Source organism: Alosa sapidissima, chromosome 9 (genome assembly GCF_018492685.1).
Source record: "Alosa sapidissima isolate fAloSap1 chromosome 9, fAloSap1.pri, whole genome shotgun sequence".
NCBI lineage: Eukaryota > Metazoa > Chordata > Actinopteri > Clupeiformes > Clupeidae > Alosa > Alosa sapidissima.
Genome location: NC_055965.1, coordinates 11,198,845 through 11,211,202, shown reverse-complemented (window position 1 = coordinate 11,211,202; position 12,358 = coordinate 11,198,845). Strand labels below are relative to the sequence as shown.

Genomic DNA, 12,358 nt, shown 5'->3' with positions numbered 1-12,358 from the left:
AGCTTGGTGCTGCTGTTCATTCTGACTGGTTTGAATAAAATGCGCTTGAATCTTTCATGGAGATGTGAGTCCATTTGAATGTCACATATGGGTGACCACTGCTGTGCCCTCATGCACAGTACAAAGCATGCAAAGTATTTCTAAGTATGTAGAGCTAAAACTGACCACAATGACTACAATATTAATGTGTTTTTTTTGCAATCAAGATACAGGTCTAAGTATTAATTAAGTATTACATTAAGTACATTTGAGCCTACCTGTAACTTGCAATATTAGTGTGATGTTTTATCGTTTAGTTCACTCAGACACACATTTAGTGGTGATGAACAGTGACGGTGACATACAGTTTTGACCCCAATAGAGTGCTAGTGAATTATTAACACTGTTTCTGACTGTTGGTACAACCTGGACTTATGTACACTTCAATTCCCTTTTATGACATTCATCTTAAAGATGATCCAACCTTGTGTGCCCCAGTGTACAAAACACACACACACACACACACACACATACATACGCGCGCACACACACACACACACACACACACACACACACACACACACTCTCTCTCTCTCTCTGTTGGCTGGCTGTGGCCTCGGCCAGGGCTAATGTTGGCGAGGCGAGGGGTTGCTTTAGATGGAGTGAGAGCAGCTCTCTGCAGGCGTGTGAATGGAAAGCTAGCAGGGGTCCCACCTGCTAAAAACATGCTGAGATTGAAAGAGATCCCCCCTCACACTCAGAAGAGGGGAGTGAAGAGCATCACCCCATCACCTCTCTCTCTCTCTCTTTCTCTCTCTTTCTCTCTTACTCTCCCTCTTCTCTCTCTCCATCACTCTCTTTCTTTGTCACGCATGTGTGCCCTCTTGTTTGCACTACCTATCCTTCTCTTTCCTCCATAATAGTTTCTATTCGCCACATGCCCTGTCCTATTCTCTATTCGCTCTCTCTCTCTCTCTCTCTCTCTGTCCTATTCTCTATTCGCTCTCATTCATCTCTCTCTTTCTCTCTCTCTCTCTCTCTCTCTCTTTTTCTGTCTCCGGTGGGTGTCATGGGCAATGAGTTCAATCTCTTGACAATATATTCTTGTAGTAATTGCTTCACATTTGTCATAAAGCCATATAGTCATGTGTGTTGAGGAGAGAAAGGTGCATGGTGTGGCTGTGGAGTTTTGTTTACCCTTCCATCACACAGACAAGGCAAACAAGCTGTATTTATACTCCTGGTAGGAAAGGGCCATAAATAGATATACAATGAAATCTATTTATGGTGAATAAAATGACATGGTTGAGATTTGCGTAAACACACATGCACGCACACACATACGAACACATACACACACATTCACTCACACACACACACACACACACACACACACACACACATACACTCACACACACACACACACACACACACACACACACACACACACACACACACACACACACACACACATTAGTGTGTAACTCTCGCCCGTGGACAGCTTGACAGATGCGCAGGGACAGCGCTGATGATAGAGGTCAACAGATGTGCAAGGAACGGGGTGGGGGGTTAACGTGGGAAAGAGCAGCAGCAAGTTTACACTGAAGTGCGGGTGTAAGCAGAACTCCGCTCTGCCAGTGTTGCACTTCTAATCGAAAGGAAATCAAGATTCCTCGCCGGCCCGGGGCGCCTCGGAGACAAGCCCTCTCTGCATTCTAACCGATGGCCGTATCGATGTTTCCAAACTGGAGCGCGTAGATGCGGCAGGGGAGATAAGTGGGCACGAGCGACATTCGCGGCGCTCGCACACCGCAACTAAAACAGATAGGCTTAAACAAACAAAACAAAAAAAAAAAAAACATTGTTTCAGCTCGAGTGCACTCTAACGAGGCAGCCGAGCGTTACAGCAGGCACTTCACGCCGGGCCACGTCTGCGACTGCGTCCGCGGCTGCCGGAATGGAGCTTGTTGTGAATTAGATTTGACTCTGCAGCTCTGGACCGCTCTGTCTCCATCAAGTTTCCACGCGGCGAAAGAAACAGCTGCAGTTGCTGGGGAAGAGAAGCTTTAAAATCGTTTCTCCTATACGGCTCCATCTGGTCCTCCACCAAACCTAAAAAAAATTACTAAAAGGAGAGGAAATATCCTCCTGTGTAGCTTGGTGTATTCAGAGTCGTATATCAAGTAAACTGTAAATAGATTGTGCTATGATAGACTGCATTTGTAATATGGATTGTCTCGACTGATGGCTCTACACTAAACATACAGTATTGGTTGACTAAATTTAGTCCAGGGAAGTCATCTTGTTGTTTTGAATGAGTTTTGCCAATCTGTCTTCATGTGTAATAAAACAGTAATAAACCTATCACTACACCACACATAAGTAAACTCAATGCAAGATGATTTGACTGGTTTAAGAGTCAGCCAATCACCCTTTTTCATTGTTTTCAATGTACAAATTGGGATAACTATTTTTTAGTCCAAATGCTTTCTTTGTTATACACTCTCTCTTCTTTTGCCCCCCCCCCCACTCTCTCTTTCTCTCTCCCACTCTCTCTCTCCAAACAGTCTCAGCAGAAATGCATTGCAGTCTTCGGTCTGCTTTGCTGCTTCGCAGTGCTGATTGCGCTCATCTTCTCCTCAGTGGATGTGTGGGGGGAGGATGAAGGCATCACGGAGGAGAACTGCAGCTCAAAATGTCGGTAAGAGGTAAAGGTTGCATCACCCCCCAGCCACCACCATCCAACGCATCATAAAAAAACACAAGAGACTGTCAAATTCATTCCCCTGAATTATTGATTTCATTACCATTCGGTGGTAGCTTGAGACTTACAGAGAATTCTCTACTCTTGGTATTCAGAAGGTGTGAAGAGTTCTAGAGGGTTCCACACATGGTGATGTAACAAAATCTCTGAAGAATCACTGAAGACCCTATGGAGCGTATTTTGGGCCCTTTTTAACTTTGTCAGACTCGCCGGCTCCCCATTATACACACCTTTGCAACAATCGCTAGCGTTTCGTTAGCCTCCCTCTGTGCTGTGGATGCAGGATGGAAACTGAAACTGCTTCGGTCGCCGGGTACGATACACTGAACTTGCAAGCGGGATATTCTTCCTACAGGCAGTAGGGGCGGGCGAGAGAGTCTTCATTCGCCCTGTAATGAGTCATTTAATACCGACTTACGAAGATGAGTAATTAACACAAAAACGTTGCCTGGTGTCCCTTTAAGCCTGGGTCTACTGGGTGCTAAATGACCTCAGGGTGGACTTGAGCCTGGGTTTCCTGGGCGCTAAATGACCTCAGGTTGGACTTGAGCCTGGGTCCCTTGGGCGCTAAATGACCTCAAAATGGACTTGAGCCTGGGTTTCCTGGGCGCTAAATGACCTCAGGTTGGACTTGAGCCTGGGTCTCCTGGGCGCTAATTGACCTCAGGTTGGACTTGAGCCTGGGTTTCCTGGGCGCTAAATGACCTCAGGTTGGACTTGAGCCTGGGTCTCCTGGGCGTTAAATGACCTCAGGTTGGACTTGAGCCTGGGTCTCCTGGGCGGTGCTAATTGACCTCAGGTTGGACTTGAGCCTGGGTCTCCTGGGCGTTAAATGACCTCAGGGGGTGGCCCCGGCCGTGGCGCGACTGGTTGGGGTACCTGCACCGTACGCCGGCGACCCAGGTTCGATTACCACCCCGTGGTCCTTTCCGGATCCCACCCCAACTCTCTCTCCCACTCGCTTCCTGTCATTCTCCATTGTCCTGTCTCATTAAAGGCATAAAAAGGCCAAAAATATACTTCAAAAAAAAAAATTGACCTCAGGGTGGACTTGAACCTGGGTCTCCTGGGCGCTGAGCCTGTTTACTATTCGAGATACCAGTGCTGCTGCTGTGTTACAGCTCAGGTCAAGAATGTATACAAAGATGCTACGCTAGAAGGTTCTCAAATGACAGCGGAATGTCAGAGATGGGGATTTAGTGTTAAGCTTAGAGCTTGTCCTCATATTACCCTTACTGCAGAAGTCAACACTAACATCTCACTCCAGATGATGGACATGGTTTGTTCTGTTAGGCTCTTAAATTGTATTGTATTTTTTTTTCTTAATTTTCTTTGTATGTTTTATTTCCATAGCATAGTCCTAGTGGAGAACATTCCAGAAGAGATGGACCTCTCCCCTGTGGACGAGGGCACACTGCCTCTGACAGTGGGTCTCCACGGCCTCTTGGACATGGCCAAGCGCTCGGTGGAGATCGTCTCCCCCCGCTGGACCCTGACCTCCAGAGAGCAGCAGACCGACCACTTCTCAGCCAGTGAGGTACGGGACCTCAACCGCCACACACACACACACACGCACACACACACACACACACACAAGTTCTTCTGGTTCAAATTTACTGTATCTACTGTAATCATTTCACAGAACAGCCCTGAAACTTGCCAGTTCAGTTTAATGGATTGTAATAACTACACAATGAAGCAGCACCCCTCTCCGCCTCCACACACATACCCCCACCACCACACACATACCCCCACCACCACCCCTTGCCCCCAGCCAAACACTGAGACACTGTCAGATTTAATAAGTTACCTCCAACCTCTTCATTTTCCAGCTAGAGCTGCTTTGCAAATCCCTGTGATCGAAACAAATTACTGGAGGAGCCAGACTCTCCGTGTGCGACAGTCAGTTCCAGTGAAAAATTCAAATCTCATTTGCATTCATAATGCGTAGAGTCCCCTTTATCCGGCAAATGTGACTTCATTCAGACCAGCCATTGTCTTTGTGAGCAGGAAGTTTCTCAAGTGGAGAAAAGCTGGTAAGACTGTATTGCTGGCAGACAAAATTACCTGCCTCGGAGTGTCCACTGACTAGCCCAGTTACACAGGAAGACTTCATTCATGATGACTTCATATAAACTATTGTCTTTGTCTCATACGTTGTCAGGGAGGGAAGTGATGTTATTTTACAAATATCCTTACATACCTACAGCAGGCACAGACAAAGTACAATGACTTTTGTTACGTTAACTGTATAAAATCAGACTTGCTTGTTAACTTGCTGACCAATATTCCTCCTCATGCCAGATGCTGACATCCCTTATCTTGGGCCACATTATCTAACATCATTAACAGTATGGGGGTCAGGTATGGGGGTGTTGGAGCAAATAATACACTTGCATCTGTCTTTTTCCTTGAGGGACCCTGTTTTTATCTAAAGTAACCGTCTTGATTTTATGTTAAAGAGGATGCCCCCTTCACATCCACCTGGAGCCCCTTGGTCCCCTTGAAATGTCTCTCCCTTGATTTTGAAAAAGCATTTGTGCGCAGCTTGTTTACTGTCAGAGCTGAAAGCTTTTTTTTGTTGTTATTGTTGTTGTTGTTGCTGTTGTCAGGGCCAGCGTCTCTTTGAAAGGTTGCTCGGGCTGAAGTCACGGCGGGTGAAGCTCAAGGTTGCCACTAGCCTGACGGACTCTGCTGAGCTGACAACCCTCGCTGCTCACGGTAAGGTCACACCTACGAACCTTCGCCGCTCACGGTAAGGTCACACCTACAAGGTGAGGATAGGAGCAGGGTTTGGTGTGTGTGTGTGTGTGTGTGTGTGTGGGGGGGGGGGGGGGGGGGTCATGTTATACTCTGACATATAGGGTGATTGTCATTGGGTTTGCTTGGGTTTCCATAGGTGTGCAGTTCAATGTGTATGCATGGTTCCCTACAGAAGGTGGTAAGGGCATAACCACAGCAATTTACTATTTATCGATTCCTAAACTTTGAAAATTTCAAGAGTTCAAAAGAGGGAGCCCTGGTAGCCATGAGCCATCGCTCATGCTCATAGGCGAGTCAAGCTTTTTCATAAATACCCCCCCCCCCCCCCTCATTATCATCTCTTGCTCACTCCAAGCAAGGTCTGGAGCAAGGTCAGACATCATGCTGGTGCAATGCTGTTGACTTCAAAATTTGATATCAACCAGATTGGTTTCCAAGGTCGCAATCCTGACAGCTAGTCAGCTAGTCAAGACTCTCTCTCTCTCTCTGTGTGTGTGTCTCTGTCTCTTTCTCTCTCCTCTCTGCTCTGTCTTACTCTCATTCTCTCTCTCTCTCTCACTCTTTCTTTCATTTTCCCTTTCTTTTTCTTTTTCTCTCTCTCTCTCTCTCTCTCTCTCTCTCTCTCATGGTCAATCTCTCTCTCACTGATCCTCCCCCCCCCCTTTTGGCTCTGTGTCCTGTAGGTGCTGAGGTCCGTTACGTGAACACGACAGCTCTGACCAAAGGGCACCTGCACTCATCCTTCTGGGTGGTGGATCGAAGGCACATATACATCGGGAGTGCCAGCATGGATTGGAGGTCTCTAGCCAAGGTAGCCAGACAATCTGTCTTTTTCTGCTGTTACTTCAAACACGAAAAAAGAAAAGGGAAAAAAAGACAAGTAAAGAAAAGGAAGAGAGGAAGAGGGGGAAAAACAGAACAAAAAGAAAAGAGTGAGAAAAGAGCGATAGAATTAAAAAAGAAACACCAGGATTGTTTTCCATAATGTAATATGCCTTCCCACTCCAACCTTTTATTATCTTCTCATTTGTAAATCACTTTGAGTTACCAATGTGCATGAGTTCTGATATACGAGACTTGCCTTATCCCAGTTGTCTCCTCACATACTGTAGGCTCCCACAAACAACCTCAGAACAAAAAATGGAAAATAACAACAGCACATTTTGTTGTTGTGTTTCCTTTGGCCCGTGGCTCTGACTTGTACATCAAAGCACCCCTCCAGCCAGTGCATGAGTTTGCAGAAAAACACTCCGCTCTTCTATGCTCTGATGTGCTGTGCTGTACTGTGTTGTGTTCTTCCCTGGGCCAGATGAAAGAGCTGGGGGTGATCCTTTACAACTGCAGCTGCCTGGCGCTGGACCTACACAGGGTCTTCTCTTTCTACTGGCAGCTGCACTACAAGGACTACATCCCCTCCATCTGGTCCAAGCGCGTGACGGCCCTCTACAGCCGCGACGACCCACTCCTGGTTCACCTGAACGACTCGGACACCAACGTGTATATGTCTGTGAGTCGCGGCTGGTCTGTTTCAAAGAGACACACAGACACAGACACACATACAAATGCATGCGTGTATGCACACACACACACATCACAGATTGTGTGTGTGTGTGTGTGTGTGTGTGTGTGTGTGTATGTATGTGTGTGTTTGTGTACATGTGCATTTATATATGGTTGCATGAATCCTCCCATAGAAAGATGAAGCACGCTCACATCTATGTATTATGTTTCTCTCTCACACACACATGCCTTACCCCCCTCCCTGACACACACACACACACACACACACACACACACACACACACACACACACAAGTAAAAAAAAAACAATATCTATAGCAACAAAAGAAATGCAATATGCGGCTTGTGAGAAACAAATTAGAATCAAAATCATTTTAAATGTTGTAACATCAAATGGATTAAAGAGTCAAATTTGTTTTATATCTTACACACACATTTTACACAATACACAGTATACGCATGAAGTGTACGCATGGCAGAGTTTAAACTGTGAAGATGGGGCAGTAGCAGTCGCAATAGTATATTTACCAAAGATTTGAAGGATTTTAAGATATTATCTCATTTTTGGCAAGGGATCTGGACTGGATAGAACCCTGTCATCTCAACACAACGTGGTACCTAATTTGATTAACAAATGTCCTAACCATCCATCTCTACAGCGAAAAAAAAAAATTCTTGCAGAAATGAGACAAAAAAACATGTCATATTGCAGCATGGCGTCCTAATTTACCTGCCATGAATCTCCGCGTTCTTCCAGCGACACGCTGTTTATCAGGGGCGGCAAAGCCATCCATCACCCTGTGGAAATGAAACGGCCCTGTAATGGCGCATGCTGGTAGCAAACATTATGGGGACTTATGATAAAGTTACCCGCTGACGTTGATGTATGCGATGGGACATGCGTCTCTTAATTTCCTCCCCTCCCATCCTCTCCTCCCCTCTCCTCTCCTCTCCTCTCCTCTCCTCCCCTCTCCACTCCTCTCCTCTCCTCTACTCACCTCCTCTCCTCTCCTCTCCTCACCTCTTCTCCTCCCCTCCCCTCCACTCCTCTCCTCTCCTCTCCCCTCTCCTCTCCTCTCCTCTACTCCCCTCCCCTCTCCTTTCCTCTCCTCTCCTCTCCTCTGTCCTCTCCTCTCTGCTCGGCCATGCTGGTGTGGCAGCCCTGGTGTGTTATTAGAGGGAGGGAGAGTGAGGCATGAAGGAGCGGAAACAGGAGATCCATCTTAGTGTTTTGTGTGAGTGGAAGAGAAATGACGGAGCAAGCGTTGTTGTCTTTGTTAAGGGGTTGTGAGCTGAGCTGTGCTCCTCCCAGGACACTGATCACACAGATTTATGATCAGGACAGGTACATGCCTGCATGCAATTGCACACACACACACACACATTCACAGAAACACTCACACACACACACACACACACACACACACACACACACACACATACACACACACACACACACACACACACACACACACACAAAGAAACACTCACACACTCACTCACACATTTTTCTTCTGTGCATCCCTCTCTACAGACCTCCCCGGACCTGTTCTGTCCTAAGGGCCGCACCAGAGACGTGGAGGCCATACATCGGGTGATTCAGGAGGCCGAGCGCTTCATTTACGTCTCTGTCACAGACTACCTACCCTTGGTGAACAGATCCTCTCGGGGGCTACACGTCACAAGGTCAGACTGCCCAGCCATGGACACTTGCTGTGTCCTAATCTCGCAGAGCTGTGAAGACTAGGAACAGCTAACCACATAGAAATGGGAACCCACAATGTAATAACAGTGTTACACTTGTGCTTACCCTGCATTCATATCTATTAACTTGACTAATGCTTTCATTCCATTTGGGAAATTATCCAAAGTTACATTTACATGAAACTAATATTTTCATTCTAATTAACAACTTAAAGATCCACATGTCAATTGTTCAAATTTGGTGTGTGAAAGAAATAATGATAAAAACAAAAGGAAAACAAGCAAAAAAAAACAACATGTGTAGGTACCTTTGTAACGTTGCAATAAAATGGATCACATTTTTTTTTGGCAAACCTTTCCTTTCTACGGTTGCTTGCTGTCCTGCTACCCTGAACCGACCTCATTAGTTCAACATCGACCCGAGCCTCCAGTTTCAGCCAGAGCTCCAAATTGACTATGGCCAACCAGCCATGTCTTCCTTCCTTACTTCCTTCATTCCTTACTTCCCTCTCTTCCTTCATTCTTTACTTCCCTCTCTTCCTTCATTCTTTTCTTCCCTCTCTTCCTTCATTTTTTACTTCCCTCTCTTCCTTCATTCTTTACTTCCCTCTTTTCCTTCATTCTTTTCTTCCCTCTCTTCCTTCATTTTTTACTTCCCTCTCTTCCTTCATTCTTTACTTCCCTCTCTTCCTTCATTTTTTACTTCCCTCTCTTCATTCATTTTTTTACTTCCCTCTTTTCCTTCAGGCAATTGTCAGCAATATTGTTCCACAGCCCTGTAGTTTGACAGGTTTGGTTACATTTAAGATGGTAGCAAATTCCTACACGATTTCTGTATGGAGAGTCATTATCAGCCACCCCTTAGGGTACTTCACGAACACTGTCTCTGCCTGCAAATTATGGCGCACACACTGTCAACGGCATACAAATTATGGTGCACATTTCTAACAGTGCTACATAGGTTTGGCCTTGATTTCCCGTGGGATATTATCATGGTCAGGGTTTCTACAACCGTCCACCTCTGTCTCCGACTCCAGGTACTGGTCAGCGATCGACGAGGGCCTCCGAGAGGCGCTGGTCCTGAGGCGGATGAGCGTGCGCCTGCTGGTCAGCCTCTGGGAGAGGACGCACCCATACACGTTTAACTTCGTCTCGTCTCTGACCACGCTCTGCCTGCAGCTGATGGACTGTAACCTGGAAGTGGTGAGAGAGACATTGGGCCCTGATTGGAAGGATTGGCAAAGTGCAAAGTTCTAAAGTTTATTTAGTATTTGGGCTAAATCAGTTTGCTAATATAACACCATGGGCAAAACCTTCACTGCAAACACTGATGAGTCAGCTCTATGCTCCCACATGTCACGTGACAGCTGTAGTTAATGCGTGAGAACTTTGCTTGTTGACAGACTCTGCTCTTTACTCGCCATCTACATTAGGGTCCCATGTCTCCGTGCTCCTGTCTTGCCCTGTTGCAACTTGCCCTGCAGACAATCTGTTACTATTTTTAGTATTTTTAATGTTGCCTGTGTGACTATTTTTGCCTATATGGCTATTTTTGATAATAATATTCATTGTTATTGTTGTATCTCGCTTAACCATAATATATGGTCTTTTGGACACCTGCTGTCGACTGGAAGGTGGCGGCGCTAGGGTTAGGGTCAGGGTTAAGGTTAAGGTCACGGTTAAGGTTAGGGTCAGGGTTAGGGTCACGGTTAAGGTTAGGGTCAGGGGGCCCAAAACACCTTCAAGCCTTAACCATAATCATAACTGTGATTGATCTATGGCTAGATGAGTGGCTAGACAAGATTTAATTTCCCATGGTGTCGGTAGCAGGAGTAGCTTAATGATGATTGCACATAAAATTGTAGCGCACACTGAACTCTGTGTTACTCGGGTGTGCCTTTGCATTGCTGGAAGCCCTGGGGCCATGAATGCCTTTATTCCCATGAATTACTGTCCTCTTCAAGTCCTTGACTGGAAGAAAGAGAGACTTCCTGATATTTACTCCTGCTGTGTAGGAAGAACTATTGAACTATTCTCACTAGGCCTTTTCTCCTGTTAGAACTATTCTCACTAGGCCTGTTCTCCTGTTAGATCTATTCTCACTAGGCTTGTTCTCCTGTAAGAACTATTCTCACTAGTCCTGTTCTCCTGTTGCTTGTTGTGTCTACAAGAAATTTTTCAGTGCTGATGAAGGATACCACAGACATGACGAGGGACTCAACCATAACAAGTACATGGTGACTGACAATGCGTTATATATAGGTACGTGCCATACCAGTGTGTGTGTGTGTGTGTGTGTGTGTGTGTGTGGGTGTGTGTGTGTGGGGTGTGTGTGTGTGTCTGTGTGTGTGTGTGTGTGTTTGAAATGATAACTTAATTTTACCAAAGGTCTTCATTTTACAAGGACCAGTATTTTACTGGTGAAAAATTGCAACTGTCCTAAAAATAAAATAAAATGCCCTCTTCTCTTCCCCAAGGAAACCTGGACTGGGTGGGGAATGATTTTGCCTTCAACGCAGGGACAGGGCTTGTGATCAAGCCCATTAGAGGACAGCGTCATCTGGACAGCGGGCCCTCTGTTCTGGACCAGATGAAGGCGGCGTTTGAGAGGGACTGGTTCTCGCAGTACGCCAAGAGCCTACAGGAAGTCACGACTCAAACAGGACGTGCATTAAAGACCCCTACACTCTCACGGGTCGAGAGAGAGAGACAGACAGCAGCGTGAGAGCTGGAAAGTGATGTGCATTCCTCTAAAGTCGTGGACTGATTTTGATACGTAGAAAAAAATCAACAACAACAACAAACTGGAGCTATTATGAATGCAACAATATATGTATTCTTTTACAGTAATGGGTCCTAAGACAACTGCATGAGAAGCTGGACATCACTGGAATTCAGGGCTCTCTAGTGACCTCTAGTGCCAGTAAGGTTGTAAGACCAGCAGAGACCTCCACATAGAAATCAAATGTCATGTGTTTGCTCTGTCTACATATCCATTCACAAAAAAATGCATGTTTCTTTTTAAAGACATTTCAGCATATTCAACTGTTTATATCAGTGTTTATCTTTCATGATAGAATGCCTTTATATGACATATATGTAATTTTTATTATTTTTTAATTACAACAAACATTGCTCGGTTTTATACATTTCTTATCACCGTTTTATACAAGGCCAAATATTTGGTCACTGGCACCTTTTTGTTGTTACATTGGCCATTTGGGCGACATTTGTCTTCATTTCATACATGAAAGCGCACAAGTTAACCAACACTAGAAACACTACTGCCAAAATTTCAATCATCATGGCTATGGAAATATAATTATTCTGGGGTGTAGCCTAATGGCTTACTTCAGTTGGTCACTGGTTCTTGTGGCCAAAGCTTGGTCTTGCCTGTTCTACTGTGTATGACTGAAATAAGGACTACTATTATTAGTCCGCAATTACTACTACTACTACTACTACTAGTCTAGCACTACTATTACCATCACTACCACTGAAACTACAGTATGCTAAACCGTGTACATTGCATGTTTGTTTGGAAGATTTCAAGCTTGACAGCTTCGACCTTACTGATTTGTCTCTTCCACTACTATGACCGGTAATGAATGTGAGGTATGGTCCTGA

At 45.5% G+C, this 12,358-nt stretch overlaps 1 protein-coding gene across 1 annotated transcript in view; it reads left to right on the top strand.

Moving 5' to 3' along the window:
* The window catches only part of pld5 (phospholipase D family, member 5), a 23,375-nt gene extending 11,017 nt beyond the window's left edge, over positions 1 to 12,358 (top strand). The window contains exons 2-10 of the mRNA XM_042104597.1: positions 2,547 to 2,680; positions 4,097 to 4,280; positions 5,356 to 5,464; positions 6,190 to 6,317; positions 6,816 to 7,013; positions 8,562 to 8,713; positions 9,769 to 9,934; positions 10,903 to 10,993; positions 11,209 to 12,358. Coding sequence (XP_041960531.1) covers positions 2,547 to 2,680; positions 4,097 to 4,280; positions 5,356 to 5,464; positions 6,190 to 6,317; positions 6,816 to 7,013; positions 8,562 to 8,713; positions 9,769 to 9,934; positions 10,903 to 10,993; positions 11,209 to 11,456 — 1,410 coding nt within the window. The 3' untranslated portion in view covers positions 11,457 to 12,358. The remainder of the gene's footprint in view (positions 1 to 2,546; positions 2,681 to 4,096; positions 4,281 to 5,355; positions 5,465 to 6,189; positions 6,318 to 6,815; positions 7,014 to 8,561; positions 8,714 to 9,768; positions 9,935 to 10,902; positions 10,994 to 11,208) is intronic.